At 36.0% G+C, this 26,024-nt stretch overlaps 2 protein-coding genes and 1 long non-coding RNA gene across 7 annotated transcripts in view; 1 reads left to right on the top strand and 2 right to left on the bottom strand.

Moving 5' to 3' along the window:
* LOC128028800 (uncharacterized) overlaps positions 1 to 2,122 on the bottom strand; it is a 47,579-nt gene extending 45,457 nt beyond the window's left edge. Inside the window, exon 1 of the long non-coding RNA XR_008187256.1 lies at positions 1,613 to 2,122. This is a non-coding gene — a long non-coding RNA (uncharacterized LOC128028800). The remainder of the gene's footprint in view (positions 1 to 1,612) is intronic.
* Positions 2,123 to 5,833: 3,711 nt separating this feature from the next.
* On the top strand, positions 5,834 to 25,242 carry LOC128028797 (sodium channel subunit beta-4-like). Of its 3 annotated transcripts, XM_052616131.1 has the most exons (6): positions 5,834 to 6,021; positions 6,127 to 6,415; positions 19,078 to 19,241; positions 19,333 to 19,552; positions 19,633 to 19,762; positions 20,735 to 25,242. In XM_052616131.1, the coding sequence occupies exons 2-6, from the start codon at positions 6,325 to 6,327 to the stop codon at positions 20,826 to 20,828; spliced, it is 699 nt and encodes a 232-aa protein (XP_052472091.1). In that variant the 5' UTR covers positions 5,834 to 6,021; positions 6,127 to 6,324; the 3' UTR covers positions 20,829 to 25,242. The 3 variants fall into 3 exon arrangements, with proteins under 3 accessions (XP_052472091.1, XP_052472093.1, XP_052472092.1); XM_052616133.1 differs by lacking the exons at positions 5,834 to 6,021; positions 6,127 to 6,415 and adding an exon at positions 14,236 to 14,263; XM_052616132.1 differs by lacking the exons at positions 5,834 to 6,021; positions 6,127 to 6,415 and adding an exon at positions 15,300 to 15,433.
* Positions 25,243 to 25,337: 95 nt separating this feature from the next.
* The window catches only part of LOC128028796 (transmembrane protease serine 4), an 18,091-nt gene continuing 17,404 nt past the window's right edge, over positions 25,338 to 26,024 (bottom strand). For all 3 annotated transcript variants that reach the window (XM_052616128.1, XM_052616127.1, XM_052616129.1), the window contains exon 13: positions 25,338 to 26,024. This exon is cut by the window's right edge and continues 566 nt beyond it. The gene's annotated coding sequence lies outside the window, so the exon portion shown is untranslated.

Here is a 26,024-nt window from a genome sequence, read left to right as displayed (position 1 = left end):
GTTAAATAAACATTCAAAGAGATAGTTCCCTCAAAACGTGTTCATTTTCCCTCATGCTGTTTAAAACCTTTGACTTTCCTTCTTCTGTGTAAAATATTAAATATATTCATTTAATAATGAATTAAATATTCATATTATTCTATGAAAGTAAATAAAACATTATATAAATATTAAATTATTGCATGCAAATATTAATATTAAATTATTGCATGCAAATATTAATGTTTAGTTTAACACAGCCAACTGAGATGGTTTTCACTGGTGTCAAAAAACAGCAAATGTTTGTGCTTGGCAATGTGCAGAAGATGTAAAAATGGAGCAGGTAAGAAGGGCAGGTGTTTTAAATAGGTTTTACAGAGAGAAGCTGAAAGAGGGGGTTGAGGGGGCAGCAACATCGCCCGAGTGTGATAAACACCAGCTACTGCTGCAGGGAAAATTGCTACACAGGCAAAAGTGAAGGTGATTCATGCATGCAAATATAGATATATCAAAGTGTTCAAAATCAGCCAGACCACAACAACAAGACTTCTTAAAGTTCAAAATAATACAAATCAGGTAGTCTGATAATTTGCAAACAGATAAGCACTGTAGTCATTCATGCAGTTAAACAAAGTTATGAATTTCTTGATCAGTACTCAGAAAATTAGTTGTCGTTGTTGTTGTTTTATGTTTTTAATGCACTGCTACTACCGTGATTCAACAAAAACACTTCAGCTGAACAATCTTGCCTCAGTTACAGTAATTAGATCTAGGATACACAATGTCTATTTCTGTTTTTTTTTTTTTTTTCTGTCCTCAAATATTTATTTATTATATTATTATTATTATTATTTATTATCGGGAATTGGCGAGGCAAATTAATCGTAAGAAAAGTCTTACCATGTAACCTATTTTGATTCATATATGCTACATTTGGAAAAGGGCAGGGATTATGTGTACAGATTTTAGTAATCTCACATTATGTGTTTTGATTTTGTTTTTAATTTTTACATTTATTTTTCTCATCAACTGTAGTATCTACTGTCTTCATCAGGGTTATGCATTCCAACTTCCTTCCCCTTGATAACACATCTAAAGTCAACATACAAGAATAGATTTAGAAGAAGATGCTTGAATGTTGCTGTTTGTTTGAGAAAGAAATTGTATTTTTCTATTTACCTTTATCCTTTTTAAGGAATTTCTAATTAATTAAGTTCCTGCCATTTTTCATAAGCAGACAGAAATGTGACTCACATATGTGTAAAATGGGTATATTACAATATAAATGATCTTAAAAACAAACATTTCTACTGAGATACAGTTGAAGGTTAGGCTATGATGTGACAAACCTGTCTTGCTAAATTTTAACAGAAGACATTGCATTGTAGATTGTGTATTGTTTATCTATTTATTTATTTTTTTATAATTATATTGTCAACTGACAATAGAAAAATGTAAATGCAGAAAGTAATGTTTAAGTGTCAGATCAGGTACAAGTTGTTCCTTAAGGATAAATAATATTGTAAACTAGACTGAAATAAATGTACACAGACATTATGTAAGTAGAGTGAGTTAAAAAGATTCAGATGCATGCATTCAAATTATAGCATGATAACATGACTGCTTTACTTACCCAGGTACGAAAGAAAAATCTTAACTCTTAAATTCAGACAAATTCTCCTCTGCTCTCAGGCCTCAGCATCACTGTTCACTGTCCACACATCATAAAGTTGTAGAAAATGAGGGACGACAAGAGAAACAAAGGTAGGAAGGGCTGCATCCTCCTGCAGACAGTCTTGTAGTTGTTCCCGGGACGATAAAGGTCTGAAGAACTGCAGCGTTGTAATGCAGAGTGAGTGAGAGAGAGAAAGAGAGCCTGAGAGTGAAACACGTAGAGGGACATTCTAAGGTCACTGTTAAGCACTTGAAATGCAGAGACTCTCTCCATCACTACCTCTTCGGCTCGATTTCTCCATTCTCCTGCTGTTCTCCACACCACTTCTCCTCTTCCTCCACCCCTCCCCTCCATTCCTCTCTGCCTTTCCCTTCTGGCTAAGTTTTGCAACATCACGCTCCCCTCGCTGGCGCAGTCCAGGGGGCTCCAGCCTATGTAATTACTGTTTGCTTTTCATTTAACAACATTTCATGCATTCCAATACTTGCATATGATACGTTTGATGCATGTCGTCCCGTTTGTGACTTCCAAATGAAATCCATCCATGTCAAGGTCATGTTAATGAAATATCATTCTCTTTTCCTTTACTATTACATGGTCCATCTCAGTCCAAAGCCATTGATTGTGTCTCTTGCTCCAAACTATCCCAAACTGTGTCTTCCTCCATTCTTCATTTCCATCCTCCATTTCTCTCCTCCTCTCTCTCGTTCTTAATGGTTCTATAGAGTAGATTGCATTATGGGAATTGCTCTCTCTTTCTCTCTCACTCCACACTTGCACACATATGCTGTGATATGGACTCCCAAGGTCAAATTGTGTGTGACCACAGGGGGTTGATATCAAGTGCTATCCTATAAATCACAATGGCCTACACAGAACGACATTCTGTCGTGTGTGCGAAAGAGATAGATAGATAGAGATAGAGAGAGAGAGAGAGAGGGGGTTAATGTCTCTGTTTGGATGAGATATCTGTTTTTGGTAACACATCTGCATCATGATGGCGCTGTTCATCAGAAAATGGTCCCCGCGATCAGGCCTAACGATTTCATTACAGTCATCAGAAACAATACATATACTTACCTTTTCCAAACAATAATATTAAAAACCTATATGTACACCTACTATATAGTGTGTGAAAAACAGTGTGTCAGATATGCAGTGGTAAGTGAGAAATTCTAGAATAACCTAAACAAATTTGGCGGTTGCACTTTATTTTACAGTACGTGTACTAACATGTACTTATAGTGTACTTACAGTGTATTTATCTAAGAAAGTTCTGGTAATACAAGGTAACTACATGGGGTAGGGTTAGGTTTAGGGGTAGGTTCAGGGTTAGTACCTAGTTATTACATAGTTATTGCAATTCCCAAAAAAAATACATAGTATGTACATGAGGAACAGGACTGTAAAATAAAGTGCTACCAAATTGGCTATAGTATGCCAAAATTTGACAGGTTTTGTTGTTTTCTAGATGGGCCACATATGTCTTGAATGGCCAAAGTGATTGACTAGCCAAGTATCATAGTCTATGAAACCCTGACCACAAGGGTCTCAGAACACTTACCTGTGTATCAGGCTTTCCTTTTTAACAGCTGCACTGCTGACTCGTCTGCCGTTCAATCCAATCATTACAATTCTGGGCAGATGAGACAAATAATCAAATAATCCATGGCAATGAACGTTTCAGATTGCTTAGACTCACAAAGCCAGGCTTTTTAACAGAATAAAGTCTATTCTACTTTGCAGAGGAAGTTCTGGACAAGAACCATCAACTACAATAGGAAGACCTCTGAATGACAAGTAAAGCTACCAACCAAAGGTCATTATGTTTTATACAACCTTTAACAATGGCTAAAAATAAACTGAAATTGGAAAATTATGTAATGGAATAAGTGCCTTATATTTCACAGATATAACTCAAACCAATGAGCAATGTACAGTTTTGCTCCTAAATATCTAGAATACTTGACACCTAGCGACTAAAGCATTTGTATCTTTCAAAGATTTGATGACACCACAATTACAAACATTTAAGTATTTTTATAACATATTGTGCATGGACACATGGACAATATTCCATCATATGCATAAATTACATTTTGCATTGAATCTAACGCAATATCATGGGGGCGAGGATATAAATAGTGTCATAGAGAAGAGGGAATGTTTGAGCAAACAGGCAGTCATTTGTTAACAAACCTAAAATGGCCACCATGGAAAACAGATTGTCTGGATTCATTACTACAGAAAATAAAACGGCATCATAAATTATGCACATGATACATTTGCTATCCTGAATGAGCTCAGCTGGGATACTACAGGACTCACAAGCCTCCATTACTTCATTTATCATAAATATTTAGTATTTTAGTATGAAATAGGTGATGTTTGATCCAGCTTATCTTCTCTTCCTTGAACCATAATCATTGATCTAGTCATGCATTGTTGTGGGGTTTGTGGTTGGTTTTACTAAAAGCTCCAAATAGAGAAACAGACTGAAGTAGATACTAATTAATAATTATTTGTCCTATATAGCAATAAGATTCAATGCTTGTGTCCTGCTTCTCAAATGTTTCTCCATGGGGGAAAAAAAAAATAATCTCTACAGACTTTCAAAGGAGGTCTCAAGAGTGTTTCAAACTATGCCCAGATTTGCCAAGATACCAAAGATTATCTGGGAAATGTTATCACTGGTAATTTGCTAGCTTGTTATTATTCCTTTAAATTGACAATTTGAGTCTATTTTAATGTCACTGATGGAATTCTAGGAGAAACATTGGAGGCAGACACTCCTAAGTATTGTCAGAAATTAACCTCTTTATTAAATGGAAAATATTTTCCCACTGGGTCACACCCTGCCCCCGGTGACACCAGTTGTTGGCCCAAACTAATCACTTTTCCCTGTTTAATGACTGTCACATAGTGCACTTAAAAAGGGAGTTAGAAGCAATCTCAGGACTGTGATTTAAGTCACACAGTTGTTTTAAAAGCACTTGTATTTTATTTTATTTTTTTTTTTTACTTTATATTTGTTGGAAAATATGAAATCCCTTTACTTTTCCTACAGTAAGAAAGACCTACATTTTAGCTGATGCTTTTATCCAAAGTGAATTGCAATGCAAATTTTTTATTGTAGATTGTGATCCAAAGCAAATCTTACCAGTATGTGTGTTCCCTGGGAAACGAACCCGCAACCTTTTGCGTTGTTAATGCAATGCTCTACCACTGAGCCACAGGAACTTAAATACTACATGAAATACAGCAAATACTACATGAAATACTTTCAAAATACAACATGAAAGTGAAAACTTAAATATATGCAATTATATATAACGGATAAATATAAAAGGGAGTTAGAAGCAATCTCAGGACTGTGATTTAAGTCACACAGTTGTTTTAAAAGCACTTGTATTTTATTATTTTTTTTTTTTACTTTTATTTGTTGGAAAATATGAAATCCCTTTACTTTTCCTACAGTAAGAAAGACCTACATTTTAGCATTTAGCTGATGCTTTTATCCAAAGAGAATTGCAATGCAAATGTTTTATTGTAGATTGTGATCCAAAGCAAATCTTACCAGTATGTGTGTTCCCTGGGAAACGAACCCGCAACCTTTTGCGTTGTTAATGCAATGCTCTACCACTGAGCCACAGGAACTTAAATACTACATGAAATACAGCAGATACTACATGAAATACTTTCAAAATACAACATGAAAGTGAAAACTTAAATATATGCAATTATATATAACGGATAAATATAAAAGGGACTTATTACATGGACATATTGGACCCCACATTTTAAATAATGTTTAATTTCTGACCTTGCTCCTGAGATGTGAAAGACCAACCCCTGAGCAAATAAATATTTTTATGAGGATAACTTAGAAAGAAAAAGAAGGGAAGGCAAAACACAGAAGGCAGCAGTAAATGTAAAATAATGAGAACAGAACAAACTGAACTGAAAAAATCATTCAACTGATACTGAAACAGATATGGGCAGAAAGAAAGAATCCTATGCTCTCAGACACAGGCTATAAAGGTTTTATGATATCCACAGATGTGATTAGTCTAAAAGACAGCACCAGCAACAACATACACTCATCCCCACCTCATACTCTCTCCCACCCTCCCTTATTTCTCTCTGTCTTTCTATCTCTCTCTCCCTCTCACTCACTCATTTTGTGCCTCTGCAGTGGCTCATTCTTTCCAGCACTGGCAACAGACATCCCCCCCACAACCCCTCCTCTGGCGATTCATCCCAGCATGCGGCACCAATTCAGGGGTAAGACCAACAGTCTCTTCCCCAGACTGAAAGTGGAGCACTGCAGCTACTGCTGAATGCTGTTTCCTGCGTCTACAACCACGGTGAGTGAAAAAGAGTATCAGCGAGACACTGCCGGAAACTGAGAACCACTTATCTGAAGATCAAGCAACGAATCAAGTGCTGCCTCCGTATTTCTTGCTCTCTAGTTCCCTCTTCCTCCCTTACCGGGAAACACTGCAAAGGAGGATCGAGGAGAGGGAGATACTCCATAAGACTTCCCCAGCTGAAAGTCTTGTCTTTCTGTTTTGATTTCGTGCCGGGTCCCGTGTGGCCCCTCCCACCCAAAACATACTGTAGAGGATTCAAGCAGGGACAGACAGGCACAAGTGGGCAGACGGACTGACATGGATTTTCAAGCTAAACGATCATTTTTGCACAGGTGTGCGCGGTCTGGCGATGTAGTCCACGCTGGTCTGGTCATCACACTTCTGATTGGTAAGTCTCTTGTAATCATTCCCTGTACTATACCTACCTTGTCCCTCTCTCTAGCTGTTGACTCCTGAGCCCACCATCCTACGCTTTCCTAGTGGGCGGCTGCAAACATGCTGCAGTTTTAGCATGGCTTGCACAAGTCGAGAGGACCAAACAAGCTGGGTTATACTTGTTGCAGTTTGTGGAGGTTGATTTGTTGAAACATCCCTAAGTTTCTAAGTCTCGAAAAGCTACAGACTAGAAGGATCAGAATCCTTCTCCTACCTCTTGTCCGAGAGTAATAGAGGGTGGGAGTAAAAAAATAAGTAACATGTCGGTACTTGGTACATATCAAGAGACATTTTAAACTGGCCGATATTGATGGTGATCATTAGTCACACTTGTGCAGTTTCAAAGTTCATATTTAACATTTTCATCTCTAACGCTTTAAAATTGTATCATTGAGTGACTAATATTCTCTGGTGATTAGCCTTTGCTTTTCAGTTACCAGCCAGCCGTGTATGTCTATTGAACTCTTAAAAATCGGAGCGTAACCAAAAGTGAGTTTGAGGGGGAACACGGCCTCCCCAATTTTCATATTAGCATAGCATATTAGTTGATTAGGATTTTTCAATGACTGATTATTGTACTTCTTGTGCATATAGTACCCCAAATCTTGAACAATTTGGTTACATCCATGAAAAACCTTTATTTCTCTTTACTGCGCTTACTTCTTACATCAAAATCTGATGATCTCACTGCAAAAGACATTCACTTTACCTCAGCTGCAGGATGTTTGTGGTACGTGTGCATTTCTGCTTTAGAGTGTCTTTATGAAGTATTGCATTGTGCGAGTCTTTAATAACACTGCACAACAGTATGCTGAGCTGACTGAATTTTACCAACGAATTACATTAATTCTTATGAGCAGGTGGGGCTGATTCTTCCAAGCAAATCCCCCTCCCCTTTTTCCTTTACTGCTTGTAATGGTGAATTAAAGGCCATTAAACTAGGTAATTTTCACTCTCTATCATTCATAGCATGAATTCAGATGGTTAATATGCATCCACTGCAACATTCCCAGTGGACTCGGGGAGGTATGATGTATTGTTATATGTTCTTGGCACATCCCTCAGGTTATGAGGAGTAAGGAGCAAACATAAGAAGGAAAAAACGCATTGTTTAAACGCCTATAGTATTTATCACCAGTGATGGGAATAACGGCGTTATAAATAACGGCGTTACTAACGGCATTACTTTTTCCAGTAACGAGTAATCTAATTGATTACTCTTCTCATCTTAATTACGCCGTTACCGTTACTGCCAAAAAATGCGGCGCGTTACTATAACTGATGATGAAGCTGTTTTTTTTTTATTCATCAGACCAACTAGATCTCTGAGCGAGAGGCAAATACTTTTTTTTACTGTTCTTCCTTGGTTAGTGGGCAGAGCACGAGACAAGCGCATAAATGCTGACGATTGGCTGAGGTAGAGTAAAATTTCATTGTAAGCCAATCAGAGGTAGAGTTGGGCGGGTTTTCGAAAGCACGCATAGTAGTGATGGGAATTCGGCTCTTTTGACTCAGCTCACTGAAAAGAGCCGGCTCTTTGGCTCACAAACGGCTCTTTAAATGACTTTGACTATAATATTTCAATTTTTATTACATAATTATTTAATTTCTATAGGCTAAATTTGAAAAAATAGAGTTGGCTCTTCAGATATGCGAGCCAGCTCCCGAAGTTCAACTAAAAAAGCCGGCTCTTAGAGTCGGCTCATTCGCGAATCGCGAACGACTCATCAAAAGCTCATTCGCGAACGAGTCGATCCATCATCACTAACGCTCATTCGCGAACGACCCATCATCGGACAGGACAGGACTCACAACGAACAACACAAGCCAGTCAGTCAACGAGAGACAGGTATGGCGACGAGCCCAAATAATCCAAAAGTAGCCTTCTCTAAATAGAAGTATATACATTACTTTTTCCTTCAAGAAATTAAAGAAACAATAAAAGGAAATATCAAAAGTTCCCAAAAATCTATCTTGTTATTTGCATTGATCCACTATATAAACATAATATCTACATACATGCCATTTGATTGGAGGCTAGTCTCACTTTGTCCCACAGCAACTTTTTTTTTTAGATGTGTGTACAATGTTTCATGTTTCTGTTAATAATGTATTGTATTAAGTGTCCATTTCATTATAATATTCAGATTTATCATAAATAATTGAACATGCACATGTATTTTAAGTTCCTTTAAAGAGGGAGAGAGGTGGGGTCACGTTTGAGCATTTAAAATTTAATTTTACTTGAAAGTAACGCAATAGTTACTTTCTTAAGTAACTAGTTACTTTAAAAATTTGTAACTGAGTTACTAATTTAGTTACTTTTTGGAAGAAGTAACTAGTAACTGTAACTAATTACTTTTTAAAAGTAACTTGCCCAACACTGTTTATCACAAAACACTTATGGGACCAAAGAATTGATACTTCACTAGTTCTGTGAAAGAAGAGGATTTACTTGTCAAGGTGAAAAAAAATTGCTTTGACAATTATTATGCGCCGGGACTTTTTGGTGGCAGGGGAATACGGAGAGGCATGGAATATCTTGAAAGGCATAGAATTGAAATTGTGAAAATGTAAAACCATTCTGTAAGTACAATACAGATTTCTAATAGTACCAAACAGACATTGCATGTGTTGACTAATAGTTCTAATTAAAATAAATGTCAACACCGTTTGTCCTGTGCAATCTATTGGAAAATAAACAAGTGAATAAGAGTAAGGCTCTATAAATAGTCCGAGAGCACACGTGTGTAATGTCATGGCATGCCGAGCGTGTGAAGATGGTATCTCCTCTACCGTCACTAGTTCCTCACACCTCAGTGTGATTAGGAGCTCACATCTGGAACCCATGAGCAGAACCTTTATCATCACTGAAAATGAGCAAAATTACTAAATGACAGTAAATGACCCACTTGAATACGAGGAACGTATCTTATTCATCGGTAGTGGCTGTCAGTGTTGCCAACTTCGTAACAGCTGCTAGATTTAGTGACCTTTGATATCCCTTTTAGCAACTTCTTTAGCTTCTTCCCTTGGAAGAGAATATAATATGAAGGCTGTGCTGTGCATTTAATAAATGAATGAGATACAAACAAGTCAGGCAATGTTATGTTTATAAATCAGGATTTTAGCAGTGCATAAATTCAGCTTGGAAGTTACAGTCATAATGGGTTGCATTTCAGTCACTATTTCATACTCATGTCTTATGCATCACACTTATGTAAATGAAAACAGCTTTATTGGGAATTCAGATGTATTAAAATATGGTATATGAGCACAAATGTAAAGAGCTGACTCCATGCAGAATGCAGTTATAGAATGATGACATGAACATGAACATGCTAATTAGCAAATGAAATCATCTAGCGCCTTTTTTTTTTTTTTTTTGTATTTATTTTTTTTTTTGAGCAGGTTTGGCTGCTTGTCATTGAACATCTGTTGCAATCAATTCTTGAACTTTTTACTTAAGCTCGCAGATTTTGTTTGGAGATTCTCTCGACACATTGTAATCAAATGTCGCAAAGTTTACGTGCATGACTACAAAATAGCAGCCTTCTGATCACCAGCTGGACTGACTGGCCTTAAAGAAACTTTGGTTTAATCCAACAGTAAGAGCTGCCGGCTGAGAAGTATTTTCATGAAATGCCGATGTCATGGGCTGTTCTGAACCAGACATGGAGTCCTGTTACAGAGAGTAGATATAGTTAGACATCACTTTCCACTCTCTTCCTCTCACTCAGCTTCTCTTTCTTTCGTTCGTTCTTTCTTTCTCCATTCCCCATTTGTTCTGTTAAGTAGCAATATGAACCTCATACCACTGCACATTAGAGTTTGTGGTATGTATTATGGATATTGATTCTCTATAAGGGGTGGAAGGTGAGGTATATACATTTTAAATGCACAATTATTATTATTAATATTATTATAATTATCATTATAATGTTTAAGTTACATCTCACAAAACTCCCTCTTTTTTGGTTGTAATGCATTTCTGGGTAAAATATCCATTACTGATTAACCCAAAATCAATTCAAAGTAGCATATACTTAATAATTTAATACTTAAAGACCGGGACTCCGGGACATTAAAATAAATGTTTGTTTCTTTGTTTGTTTTTGTTTTTCAAAAGGTTTTCATTGACTTATGACTTATAATTTCAGACTTTAACATTTGGCAAACCTGAGCACAGACTGGGACACTAAAATTATAGTGTGACGTGAATTTACTGAGGTCTCAAGAGAGCAATATGGGAAGCTCATTGTTCAGTCTTTCATATGGGAATCTACATGACTAAATACTTGAATAAAAATAAATAACAACAACAACAACAACAATAACAATAATAATAATAATAATAATAATAATAATAAAAACCATAAACAAGCTGGACCATCTCTTTGCAAGTCACCCATCAATAAATATTGAAACCACTTGACAAAGTGGCTTGTGGTAATATGATCAGAACGTTGAGCTCCCCATCTCACTGCAATGCTGTTGTCAGTACATTAATTGAGAAAAGGGCTGGTGCATTACTGCAAGCCATAGCTCCTCCCTCTTTTCCTGCAGACAGCACTCAGAGTCTCTCAGAGGGAATTAGGGCCAATGGAAAGAAATGGGGTGAATGAAAGAAAAACAGTTGGAGAAAGAAAAGTATCCTACAAAGAAGAAAGACAAGCTGAAATGCTCGTTTTCACTCAATATCCTGTTAATCTTGAGTACCTATAGAGTAGTACTGCATCCTTCATAACTCCAAAAAGTCTTTAGTTTTATTATATTTATAAGAGAAAGATAGTCTGTACCGATTTTTCCCGGAAAAACACGACCGACTGGAGGCGTGACGTGTGGGCGGAGCTAAAGAATCACGAGCGCGAGTAGGCTTTTGCGTTGAGAGCGTTTGGAAGCTGTGACATTACCGTGAGGAAAAAAAAACATCATGCAAAACAAACCATGGCTAACAGTCAGATTCAGCGTATATTTATGATCCAGAATCAGATCCAGAGGCTGAAATTTATCAAGAGCAGCAGCAGCAACGACTACATCAGGACGTCTCTATGTGGTATGTATTGAAACTGTATATCTTTTTTTTTTTTTTTTTAAGCTGTACATGTGGAAAGTGCAGTTTGATTACAACATGGCATGTTGTTTACTTGATGTGCTTACGCGCCGATAGCTAAGTTAACAACACAGAGATATTTGAAGCAGTTTTACTTAGCGCCTGCGGTTCCAACACACGATCGTGACCCTTTTTCGTTGGGACTGCATTATCCTTAAGAAATAAACGATACGCAAATCCGACGTCAAACTGGGCCTTGTTTGTAAAACAAGCATCTTCGAAATGCAGGGAACAAACAAAAACACTTGCACAACTCCGTTGATGCTCTGTAAAAATAAAATCCATCCACTGGTCCCTTAATGCGTTTTTTTTTTTGGTAATCTGTGCAGGGTTGTCTTGCCCTGGCAACCAAAAACACACTTCTTTTGTGACATTTCGGTCTCTCACTCTGATCAGTGAATGTCTCTGCTCTGCTTTACGGGAGGCGTGCGCTCTTCCGGGAGAATCGCCCTTAGAACCCATATAAGGAAATTCCGCTCCATCTAACGTCACACAGACCCATACTCGAAAAAAACTTTCCGAAACTTGTGACAAAACGTACAACTTAATTTTTGAAACTTTGTCCATGTTTAGCATGGGAATCCAACTCTTTAACAGTGTTAAAAACTCTGTATGCATGAAATAGCATTTCACCCCCCCCCCCCCCCCCTTTAAATAGCCCCCTCAGCAAGAAAGAGGTTTGAGTTGAAACATTTACTGACATCCAGCTTTGCAACTTAGGAGGGAGCCTGGTCTGATGACAGATTTCATTATTGGGCATTTTATGAAAATACACTGTGTCTTTCAAAGAATCATGCAAGCTTCTATCAACCTTGACAGCAACTCCAGCACATATTGGTCTATATGGGAAATCTTTTCCACAGTCAAAGAGCATCTAGATATTTCACCTCCTTCTGTCATTTTCCCATATTCCCATCCATTTCATTCATTCCAGGTCAATGTGAAAATTCTCTCCTGGCAAATGTGCTGTGTGTTTGAATGTGTGTTTGTAGGTCAGCTTGACATCTGCTCATATTTAATGTGAGTTTATGAGTTCTGAGGCAAGGAATTGTGGATACATAACAGTTAAAGTACACAGGAGCAAGGCAAAGTTAAGAGATATTCACTTCAGTATAAAATTAAAGTTTTTGACATCATAATTTTTAAATAAAATATCTCCATATGTATGGAAGCTGCAATATAGAGAATTGGGGGGGGGGGGGTACCAATGAAATTGCATTTATTGTTTTAAATGCATTTAAATGATTATATACCTCTTTATTGTGTGGTAGGTAAGAAACCAAAAACAACTAAAGTTACACTTAAAGTAATTCACAACAAATATTGTTGTAAATTTAATAATGTTCCAATAAAACATTTAAAGGTGATTTAACGTGCTGTTTCTCTGGCATTTTCAAAGACAAATAAATATAACCTTGTGGCTTGGCTTGAAATCCAATTGTAAACATCCTTTACTGTACCAATTATTGTGGCCCTTGTATTATGGCCCAATTATTATGGCCCATATGGCTGACAGGTAAAACAACCAATGGGCAAAACTCCCCATGCCTGTAAAGCAGGAAGAGCAGCAAGTCAAACCCCCCGGGGGTACAGAACAGATCCAGTATATGCATACATAATTACAATTCACAATTTACATGAGTTGTAGATAATACAAAATACATGATAGAGAATGATATAGTGATATGATATGATTTCTCTCCACCTTCAATACCAAGACTTAGGTGCCCTTTGAGCAAGGCATCGAACCCCCAATTGCTCCCTGGGCGCCACAGCATAAATGGCTGCCCACTGCTCTGGGTGTGTGTTCACAGTGTGTGTGTGTGTGTGTGTTCACTGCTCTCTGTGTGTGTACACTTCGGATGGGTTAAATGCAGAGCACAAATTCTGAGTATGGGTCACCATGCTTGGCTGAATGTCACTTTCACTTTCATATAGCAATACAGTGAACTTTATACGAAGAAAAGAGGGAGAAAAAATTCTGATTAGATTTCACATTCAGTTAGGTGGAGTTGGGGTTGTAGGAAGGAGTTGATTTGCGAGCAGCAATATGATAGCTGAATGGGAATTTAAATGGACTGCTAGTGTCAAAACTGGATTGGTACAGGTCAGAATCAGCTGATGTGAGCTTGACTGACATAGTCTGCCTGTACTAAATCGATGCTTGGTGACTACTTCGAAACTCCGGAAGCATTTACAATATCAATGACATATCAAAAAACTAATTCCCAAGACATATCACTTGTATAGTTTTGAATGAAGAAAAATGCAATTGTCAATACGCCCACTCAAATGAAGGAAACCCGCCTTCTGAAAAACAGAGCCAATCGCTACTCACAAAGTCAACACGCCACTGCACCTGCCATTAGAAGCCCCGGGCCAAATTCCAAATGGCTTTTTTGCGCCCCTGAAGGACACTTTGGGAAGGGGACACCATTTGTAGGGACATTCCGAACGAAAGTGAAGTCCAGAAGTCTGTTAGCGAATGGAACATGTGATGGTCACGTCACGAAGTGATTTCAGTCTGTGATCATTTGTACTTTGGTTAGGAAATATGATGAAGATAACCATAAAGATAACAATGTCATGGTAGTAAAGGGTATTAAGTTTTGTCATTAATTCAATAATTGATCTTCATTTGTGTTCCGAAGATGGACGAAGGTCTTACTGGTTTGAAACGACATGATGGTGAGTAATTAATCACAGAAATTTTATTTTAGTGTGAACTTTAATGTTTAAATCAATGCACAATAATATTCCTATAAACATGCTTCTGCAGCTTTAAATACTTAAACTCTTTAAAGTCTGCTGGATGCTGATCGGTTGCAACGTTTCAGCAGCTGGAAAAATCTTTCTGAAAATGATGAGGATTCTCATAGAATTAGAAAGATTTGTAAAACTTTATATTATCCTTGATGTACACAGCCATTAACGATGTACACATACAGGACATGACTTGTATATGCAAAGTCATAAATTCACTTTTAGGATGTAGAATTATGAATCAACTTAAGTACAATATTTCAGCTAATGCATCACAGATCCACCCAGAGACCAGGCTTTTCTAGCAGTGAACATGAACTCTCTCAATCTGCATTGGTGTTGATAATATGGCATGTCACCTACGCCAAATGGTCAGAGTAAATATACAGGGTGCCTCGATCCATATATATATATATGGATCGATCCTATAAATGAAATAGCACCCCAAGGACAGCTGTGGTCCACTGCCAGCAGACAAAGGCAATGAATAACACAGGCCACTGAGAATTTACTGTTTAACAACAGAAAGATAGAGAGTGGGGGAGATGGGGTTCAGGTATTGTATCAAATTGAGATCGGCTTTTAATTAAATTCCACAGTGACTGAATGAAAACTTTGTAGGAATTCATAATTAAGTTGAGGAAATTGTCCAAACAAATGGCAGTGAAAATGATGAAACAGAAATGAGGCTAAGGGTATGAAAGTTAGAGTTTGATTAAAACATCTTGCAGATTAGATGCACTTAGTCTTATGATGGACACACACAAGTAATCTGCTGATTTAAACATTTATTTAGCTGAGGTTTCCAACATTGGTATTCCTTGTAAGTCTGCTAAATATATCAAATTAAATGTGCAGAGCAAGGGACAGCTGCTACGGTGGAGAGTCAGAGACGTTCGGATCCGATTGCAGTATTTATTTAAGAGTGGTTAGACAGGCAGAAATCAGGAATGGTGTCAGGGATAACCAGAATCGAAAACAGAAAGAAGCAGCAGCGAATCAGAGTCGGAATACACAATCCAAAGGTCAGACACAGAAGAACAAACACAGGGAAAACGCTAGGAAATGCTAGACGGCGCTAAACAAGACTTTGCAGTGAGTTGGCGTGAGTGTGCTGCTTAAATGTGTGTGTGTGTGTGTGTGTGTGTGTGTTAGCTACAAGTGTGTGTGTGTAATTAGATGCAGGTGTGTGTGTGTGTGTGTGTGCAATCAGTCCCAGGAATGAGGCTGGATGGGAAATGGAGTTCTGAGTGAGTACTGAATACTTCTGCAATAGGTGCCAACATAGTTGCATTTTTCTCAATTTCACATTTTCTGCACAAATAAAAATTGCAGGCCTATTAATTTATTTTGTGTCAATTATGTTGGTCTCAGACTACCAATGCACAAGACGCTGCAGTCATTCATTTTTTTTTTTTTTTCAAAGAATCTCCAAATCTAGCCATTTCACTAGAAAATCATGCAATCTGGAATTTTGCAAGTGAGAGCGAAAGATTTCCAGACACAGATTTCACAACCAGTGGTGTATAAAGTACCTGAAGTACTTGAAGTTCCCAAAAAAATTTCTTTTGTTGAAGTTGAAGTCCCCGTTTAAAAAAGTTAATACACAGCTTGAGTTGCAAGATTGTGTTCAGTTTTAACTATTTCTTCCATATTTTTTTTTTAGGGGTAAGAATAAGAATCACTTCCGGTACTTAGTGTCTTTCATTCTAACATTTCTGGAATCTGCATCAGAAACAGCATTTACACAGTTCATGTAGGCTCTCAGAGGGGACATGGATTTATATAAACTTCAGATACAGATGCATAAAAAGGCATACTGTTTTGTTTTTAACATAAAACGATGAATACTGACATTTAAAATACTTGAAAACATGGGAAAAAAATCAACGTTTGCTGACAGTAGGTGACAGCAAGTGAGATTCAACCGATTCCTTCAAATGGCTGGTTCATTCAGAAACAAAGCATTTTACCTTGTTAATGAGTGAATCACTGATTCATTCATTCAACTGATTCGTTCAAAATAGCTGATTCATTCAATAAGTAAACACCTTCCATTGGTCAGAGAAGCAAAATACTGCTGTGATCTTTGTTGGAACTAAACTGGATAAAACATAGTATATAATATGGTAGTAACATGATAAAACTTGAGGAATGCCTATGTATTATCAAATGCTAAAACGTGTTATTAACATGCTGGACACATGGTCACACTTTATTTTAACATCCAATGCTCACTATTAACAGACAATTAACAATGACTTTTGCCTCATTAAACTCCTAATTTGCTGCTTATTAATATTTAGTAAGGTTCTTGTTAAGTTTAGGTATTGGGTAGGATAAGGGATTCAGAATACAGTCATGCAGAATATGGGGACACCAGACATATTTCTGATGTTTTTCATTATTATTATTATTATTATTATTATTTTTATTATTATTATTATTATTATTATTATTATTATTATTATTATTATTATTATTATTGTTATTATTATTTGTACAAATACAATAAATGCTTTTTGAAAACTAAATTATTATTATTTTTTGGTATGGCACATTTAAATCAGATCAGAATATAAAGTTGACCAAATTACATAGAATGGCCTCAAAAAAAAAATGAAAGAAACATCTCTGAATAGAGGAGTATATGAGAAAAAAAAAAGAAAAAAAAAAGGAAAGGACAATGATCATGTCAGTTGTCTATCTGCCAGCATCTTTTGTGCATCAGTTATGCGTGCAGGATGTGTATATGTCAATGTGATGAAAGGCTCAAAAATCAACTCTGAGCTTTACATTGGCCTCATCAATGAATAATTGCCCTATAATGGCTGGTCCTCCATCTTGCATGAGAGAAGCTAAGGGATCAATAGCCAGAAAGCAGGAAACAGGAGGCATGCATGGTCTTGCTGAACAAGCTGTTATCTTGCTTGAACCCTGCTCTTAACAGTCAGCGTTATCTATAGTGATGTACAAGGCTAATTGATCATAACCTGCTTATCTTAAGTTTGACTGTCTCGAAACTTCTATACATAATTAAAGAATAATTCATAAACGTTTTAGAGAGAAACTATTGCATATCGCACCACAAAGATGTCAAGTCAACTACACTTGAAAAACTACACTACACACAAAAAGTAAGAACGTCACAGAATATATTGGTGTATGAGCACATGATCAGATTCACTGTGAAATTAAATACTGGACGCATTTATAAATAGTCCTTCCCACAGTGGCTCTTAGACACATGCTACAAATACCAGAGCTAAGGTCAGAAAACAACTCTGTATGTCATACTGAATGGCTCTTTTTGTCATATTTTAAGAAGGTGAACTTTTATGCATCATGGCACATTAGAACATAGGGTAAAATACAAATAGCATATGGCAAGTGAGGTTAATTTTTTTATATTTAAATGTACTAGTATTTATTTTCATGCAAGTACTTACTTTTTTAGACACTAGTTTCTATTCAATTAGGTACTAGCACTTATTCTTAGCTAATAGCTAATAATTCATTAGCTGGTGCTTATTCTACTTCTATAGGTACTAATCTCCTTTTTGAAAGTACTAGTATTTGTTCCAAAAGTGAATAACTTTTAATTATACTTTACTTAAGAAAATATGTAACTATTACTTATCTCATTTTTTTTGTTACTAGTAAATTTTTAGACCAAGTAAACCCTTGCTTAATAGATAAGTATTTTATTTATGAATTAATTAATTAGTCAGTTAGTCATTGTACAAGTGACCTCTGGTGGCAGGATGATGAAACTATGCTAATACAGACACAGATATATATATATATATATATATATATATATATATATATATATATATATATATATATATATATATATATAATTTTTTCTTTTTATTTTCATTTTTTTAAGGATGATGGCACTATGCTAATATATTTTATATACAAACACTGATTAACAGTAAATGTCTGACTAGAGTAATTTATTATAAAATAATGCTCTTTAATCTTGTAAATTCCTGGCAGCCTTTTTACCATTGGAATAAAGAAATACTATCTAATAAACAGTATATATTTTATTACTATACCTAAATAATAAGCACTAGTAGCTAATGAATCAGTACTAGTAGATAATGGAATAGATGCTATTATCTAAAAATAAGTACTTGTAGCATGAAAATAGATACTAGTGGTTTTAAAACATTAAAAGTTAAATGGATTGCCGTAAATAGCCTCTGTCTGTCATAAATGCTCTCTTTTCAGTGTTAGGCGAATAGGCTGGTCACACTCTCAAATACTGTTTTGAGAATATTTCTGTCAGTTCTTTTGTAAAAGAAAACAAAATAGCTGTTGATAAGACACAAGTGTGTTGCAACTAAAGACTGCCTCCTCTCTCTGTCTTTATCAGTCTCCTGAGATTTAAAGGAATACTCCACCCTAAAATGAACATGTTGTCATTAATCACTTACCTCCATGTCATTCCAAACCCATAAAAGTTATTTTTTCTTCCGAACACAATTTAAGATATTTTAAATGAAAACCTGGAGGCTTGAGACTGTCCCACAGATTGCAAAGTCACTTTCAAAAAGTGTTCCTGTTGCTTCATATAACTCAGATTGCATGTCTGATGGCAGATGGAGTACTCTGATGACGACTTTTCATACCTATCATGGACCTTGACACTGTTATTTAATTGGAAGGTTGTTCCAATGGTGGTTTGTTGGCTTGATAATTGGTTCTCATTCTTCCATTTCTCTCAGGAGTGTGGTACGCTCAGGCATTGGAGGTGAATACAGGGAAGGTCCATTCCATAGAAGTGATGAATGGAAGTTCAGTGCTCTTACCCTGCACTTACGCCAGCTGCATTGGCATTCAAAACCTTTACTTCAACTGGCAGTTCAAGGACAATGGGACATTGGTTAAGGTGAGAGATTTAGACAGTTCATGCAAACAAAAGGTGTGGATTAATTGTCCAAATACTCTCTGAGGACACTGTCTATCATCCTTTCCCTCAGCTCTGTGAGGCCATCATCCCAGCAGAGGGAATAGAACCTAACGTGAAAATCTATCATGAGCGGGTGGAGTTTGTTGGCTCCAGCAAACAGAATAACATCTCCATCGTATTGCATAACGTCACCTTTGAGGACCAGGGAGATTACATCTGCTTCGCACGTAACCCCAAAGAGAAGGAACGCAATCATAGTGCAGTTTTCACTCTTTTTGTGGTGGACGAATGTGAGTCTCCATTGTTTTTTTTCCCATTATGTTTGGTGTTCACCCACTCAGGTCTTCTCAATATGTTACTGTCTTCGCAGTGAAAGAGGTGGACAACACATTGACCATCATCATTGTGTCCGTGCTTGGCGGGGTCATAGGTCTGATCATTCTCATCATGGTGGTGAAAGCTGTAGTCCTCGCCGTTCTAAACAAGGCCCAGGAGAAGAAGTAAGTTTTATCCTGTGCAAAAACTTTACATTAATGAAACATCCCATAGTTTTTTGGCTAGATAAAAAAAAAACAAAAAAAAAACGAATGAATAAATGTTAAACTGCACTTGTTTTCTAATTAGATATTTGGTTGATATTTAGCTACTGGATATTATATGTTAAACAAATTATATTTTGAGAGTCAGAGTCATCCTCAGTTCTCCGTAAATGGTGTTATATGCGCTGCATACTAAAGCCTGATATTACTTACCCCATACTGATTCATTGTGACTTAAAGGGATAGTTCACCCAAAAAATAAATATCACTGCATACCCTCAAGCCATCCTACGTGTATATGACTTTCTTCTTTCAGACAAATACAATCAGAGTTATATTAAATAGTGTCCTGGCTCTTTCAAGGTTTATAATGACAATGCATAGTTGTTGATATTCAGTAGTCCAATAGAAGTCCAATAAAGTGCATCCATCAATCATAAAAAAGTATTGCACATGACTCTGGGCTAACCCTAACCACCTCACATGCATTCATATGTAATGCTCACATATAACGTTCACATATATACTGTACGTAAGCTCCAGTGAGAAGTGATGAAGTGGAAGCACAGAGGAGAGAGCAAAACAAAACACCAGTCACTAATCAGAAGTACAAAACGAGGATTTCGATATGAGGTCATAGAGAAGACGCCTTGGGATGCTCATCTTCCATTCTCTATAGTCAACATAATAGCAAGTGACAAACTTGAACCAGCTGTGAATGACACAATTTAAACCAGGACAATATGCAAGAACGACAGTAAATATGACCACCTCCTACTGTATGTCCGTATGAAAATATGAAATATGAAAATACTGTTTTAAACACAATTTTTGAAAAATGTTTATTTTGTGCTTTTGTTTGTTTGTTTTGTCAACCACACTCATATTTGTCATTGATCCTACAATGTGTGTCATTTTCCCTCTTTCTTATAGTAAAGAGTGCCTTGTGACCTCTTCAGGGAATGACAATACAGAAAATGGTCTCCGGGGATCCAAAGCAGACAGCAAACCGAAACCAAAAGCGTGAAAAGAACATGTGTGTCATAACAATGAACAGTTTTATGATCTTTATGGGAGAAAAAAAAAACTGCTATTTGGAAATATATTTTAGATCGTAAACTCACACACACCCTTTGCTAGATTGAAACGGCATAAAAATATTCAAATAGCAGAAGATAGGAGATTATTTGGTGTGCTTGCATTCTGTTCTTGTCCGTGAGACACAGCACACACACACACACACTGCCTTCTTCCTTAACTGCCATATCCTTTCAATTGCTCAAGAGCACAAGACCCACATAAGAAAATGTTTGCGATAAACCTCCAGTGCAACTTAGACATCTTCACAATGCATTCCAAAAGTCAGAAGCAAAACTAACTTTGAAACACCTTTCTGGGAAAAGACTAAACAAGTTACATATACAAACCACGGGTGCCTCTTTAAATTGGAATATGTTTACCACAAATTCAAGCAGCTAACTGTGTCTGATTATGAACCTCTCTCACTAATTTTACAATTGATTTGGAGGTCATAAAAAACAGGATGCGTGTCCACTTGAAGGCCAGAAACACACTTGATGTAATAGCACCTCTTGTGGCAATGCTGATAATACAACACACACTTGTAGTACAATATGAATTACACATTTCGTGTTTGAAAAATAGGTTGTGTAAAGTGTTTTTCATTTCTAACAGTTGTATCTAAAAAAAAAAAAAAAAAAAAAAAAGAATTCAGATAAGGGGTATATCCAGCATGGTTTATTATATTTATTTACTTTTCAGCTTTTTTTTTTCTGCTTTAAATAAAACACAGCTGCCTGTAAACACTTCAAGCTCCACATGCTTCCTGGGAGCCTTCAAATGCTATATAAATGCTAAATAAATTAAACAATGCTCACATAAAAATGCAAAAAAAAATAAAAACAACAAAAAAAACAAACTAACAAAAAAAATAAAAAAAATCCTTGGATACAAATATAAAGACAATCCCCAGAAACCAACTCCCTGTAGAAAATGAATGATCTTTTGATGCTGCTTTCAACAAAAATAACCAATAACTTTTCCTAATGCATGTGAACGATTTTATACAGTTCATCTAGTTTACTATGTATCAATTTCAACCGACTCGTGTTCTCCTGTCTTTTCTCACATGACTGATCAATCTGTGCTTGTAGTAAACAATGTTATCCTCACTCGTTAATCTTGCATTAGCATAAACCTCTCAAATCACATATAACTAGCATTAGCATAAACCTGTTAAATCACATATAACTAGCATTAGCATAAACCTCTCAAATCACATTTAACTAGCATTCGCATAAACCTGTCAAATCACATTTAACTAGCATTAGCATAAACCTGTTAAATCACATATAACTTGCATTAGCATTAACCTCTCAAATCACATATAACTAGCATTAGCATAAACTTCTCATAGATCAGATGATCTTGATGCTAATTGGAGAAAACACTCAGATGGCAGAAAATAACATTGGAATTTTGATTCTTAAATGTTCTGGAACTCTGATTTGAACTCTGTTTATCCAAAACAAGCCAACTTTCCAAATGTTTCAGTAGTTATTTAAGATTCAAGTGCCAAACAGAACTGCTTCTGCCATCATGTTTCGTTCGTCTTTCTCTTCCCTATTGTATTGGAAACCCCATAAATGCACAATGCGCGTTCATATCCATATCTTATTTAAGTATAAATATATTGACAAATTCATAACCTATATATATATATATGCAGTTAAACCCTCACTAGTTTCCCGACATAACCCAAAGATGAATGTACCAGTGGTTATAGTTATGGCAGAGTTCAGAAGGGTCATTTCTGGGCACTTTATTCATAAAGAGATACATAACAGTGTTTTGAATGCTCGTCGTATATGTAGAGAAAGGTACGAAGGATGTTGAATTTATCACAGGATATTTGAATATGTTTGAGAATAGAGGAACAGGAATAATCTTTCTCTTTGAATGGCTAGATCTCTTATATGTGCACATATTAGCAGTCTTCCAAATCACTTGACTCTATTTTAGAAATCAGGGGCTTTGGCAATCTCAACTGTGTGGGATGCTTTTGACAGAGCTGTATGAAACCCTTAATAATGTGTAAATAATAAATGTTTGTTAAATCAGCCATGCTTTGGAGAAAGGGTTTGGTGCCGCTCTGTCTGTCAGATGCACTGTACAGTAATGTGGTTAGTCTTGAGTGTCCTAACTGTTTTCGAGCTGTTCACATCGCCTCTTTGATTCATTTTTGGCTGAATGTTTTAACATGTTATGCTTCTTACAGATTGTTGCCTTTTGTTATTTGCAGCTGTATTTATGATTAAATGGTCACATAAACAAGGAGATTACATCGATAAGCAATACTGTAATAAAAAAAGACAGGAAAATGTAAAAAAAAAAAGGTTTATTAGCAAAAAAAAAAAAAAAATGCTCAATGCATGAGTGCCTAGGCTCTCAAGAATGAACTGTTGTATGCAAATTGGCAACTTTTACTTTTATTAGTTATTATTATTATTATTATTATTATTATTATTTTGCTATTTTTAGCTGTTTTGTTCATCCAATTCCTGCTCTTCTCAGTTTTTGTAACTTTTGTTATTATTATTATTATTTTTTCTCTAAATATTTTGAATCTGATGTTTAATGATAACGAAGCAGCGTGGTGGTTCTCAACTGGTTTTGCTTTGCATTGGACATCAAGTGGCATAATAAATAAAGCTTGTCATACAAAGTAAACCATAATGTCTTCAAAATCAAGCATTGAAAACTGGAAACTCCAAATATAGTATTTAATGTAATCATGGTTCTGGATGTCATATAAACTGTCCATGATCGAGTCTGTAGAAATTGATTTGCTTCTCCCAAGTGGTGGGTAAAGATTTTCAAAAAAAAAAAAAAAAAGAATTCTTTGCATGATTATATGCCTGCTTTGCTAGAATAATGCATTTAGCTGTAAAAACTGACCTTCAATCCATTTTTGGTTTGCAGCCAGTTGAGAACCACTGGTGTAACACGTTACTCTATAGACATATAGATATCTTGGTCTGGTTGCTCATGTCTGCTGGAATGTTTGGCTCAGATCATCCAACTCTGGGCTTGTTAGTAATGTCTGGGAAGGAGAGCCACTGCGCTAAAACCAGACTGCAGTGCTGCAGTGCTGCAGTGCAAACCGCATCCTAAGAGTGCAGCACTCAGCCATGCATCTCTACGTCAGACTGTGTTTCTCTCTGGATCTGAAGTGTTATAGGAGGGAAACTTAAGGGATATGTCTGATTTATATATATATATATATATATATATATATATATATATATATATATATATATATATATATATATATATATATATATGCATGTCACATGTAACAGCTACTAATTTATGGTAAATATCTACAGCTGCATTTTCAAACAGGCTACTTGATCGTGGTAGAAAGAAAATATGAGATATGGACTATAACATATGCTGTATATGCAGAATTGTTCCTTTCTATTTTGCAGTGAGAATTAGTTCTACTGGGATGTCCAAAACCACTTGCACTCTTTTAAAATGATTGTGCTATATTCATTTGAGAATTTGTCTCACACCTATCGGCTCCCAATCAGGAACCGATTGACCTTTTGTAAAGTAGACTTATAAAATAATGGATATGTGCCTGGGTGACTCCCTCACTCTCACTGCCAAGCCAAGAGAGTGTAAAGACTGCAATGTGCTCGAACACATTCCAAGACGCCCTGTCTCCCTCTAGTGGATTTAAGACTTCCAACATTTTTAAATGATCAAGATTTCCAGCAGCACTGGCTATGTTTGAAAAGGCAAATTAGTATACTGCTTACTTTATACTGCACAGTATACATTGAATACTATCTGCATTGTAAAAATAGTATGCAGAACAGCATGCAATATGCTTCACTTTTGTCATGAATCAAGTCTTACATTTAATAATTGGAAATTGGAAAATCAATCTCACTGTAAATGGAAATTTATGTTAGAAGCACTGCATTGTGGGGCACCACATTGTACATCATATACAGTGGTATTTTAGTATTATTGATGTACTGTTATCATATTTATTAAAATTTTAAATGAGCTTTTATTTTATATTTTCAGTTTCCATCAGTTGTGCCATATCTGCGGTTTTACAGTGAAATTGAGCTACTTTTACACAAATTTTTCAACATTTACTACAGGTTTTGTGATTACTGGCTCCGATTAAGCACTTTAAATACTTATAAACGCACTTCATGTACCCTTCTCGGAAAAAAAGAACATGTACGTACAGCTTTATTCTCAAAACTTCCCTTTGTACCAACATCTGGCATATTCCCTTTTCATAACAACGCACCTCGGTAGGTTTCTCTGGATTGTAAAGAATAAACAAATAAATGAATGAATATATAACTATGCGAAATAAAGGTTTGCAAAAAATAGATGTTTGTGTTTGTTTGTTTGTTCGTGTGTTTATTTGCTGGTGGTGGAGCCATTGACGAAACTCGTTGTTTACCAAACTTCACTTTATTATAATGAATTAGACACGACAAACACAAATCTGTACAATATTTACATTTACAAATAAATAGCCTTTACTTTCAGAAGTAGGGTGAATTCAGATAAAAATGGGCGACTTTTTGAACTTGTTCAACAAAGCCCTACTTACATGAATCCTCCCTACATGAACAACCAACATTCATAAGTTAAACAAGTTAAGAGACATTAATAAACATAAAAATAAAATGTAAAAAACTGGTCGAAGGACATATATTAGCTTTGTGTGCAGTTTAAGGAAGGTTTTTTTTTTTTTTTTTTCTCAAGCACTTAATCCCAGTCTGTATTAAATGATTTGGCCTCTATAACTGATGGCATGACTTGTCATTCTATGTTTAATATTATCTGTAAGACTTTATTTATTTATTTACTCATCCTCAAGACTTCCTGATGTTCCTTCTTTAGTAGAACACAACCGAAGAAATTTAGCCGCTCTTTTCCAAATATTAAAAGCAAATGGCAACATATCAACTTTAAACTGTAATGAGTTCCAAACACAAAGCTATCGAATGAACTTTTGTGTTATAGTTTTGTCTATTTTAGAACTTCACTGACCCTGCATCTCTTAAAAATAAAGGATCTTAATTGGCATCTATGGCTCCATGATGAAACCTTTAACACCCATGGAATCTTTCCATTACAGAAAAAAGGTTATTTAGTGGAAAAA

This window comes from Carassius gibelio, chromosome A15, assembly GCF_023724105.1.
Source record: "Carassius gibelio isolate Cgi1373 ecotype wild population from Czech Republic chromosome A15, carGib1.2-hapl.c, whole genome shotgun sequence".
Classification (NCBI taxonomy): domain Eukaryota; kingdom Metazoa; phylum Chordata; class Actinopteri; order Cypriniformes; family Cyprinidae; genus Carassius; species Carassius gibelio.
This window is presented reverse-complemented; position numbering and strand designations above follow the sequence as displayed.

Bases quoted from the DNA above. Each gene is read 5' to 3' on its own strand.
- LOC128028797 (XM_052616131.1), top strand. From the start codon at position 6,325: ATGGATTTTCAAGCTAAACGATCATTTTTGCACAGGTGTGCGCGGTCT. The intron at 6,416-19,077 runs GTAAGTCTCTTG...CATTTCTCTCAG, and splicing joins GGTCATCACACTTCTGATTG to GAGTGTGGTACGCTCAGGCA. The intron at 19,553-19,632 runs GTGAGTCTCCAT...CTGTCTTCGCAG, and splicing joins TCTTTTTGTGGTGGACGAAT to TGAAAGAGGTGGACAACACA.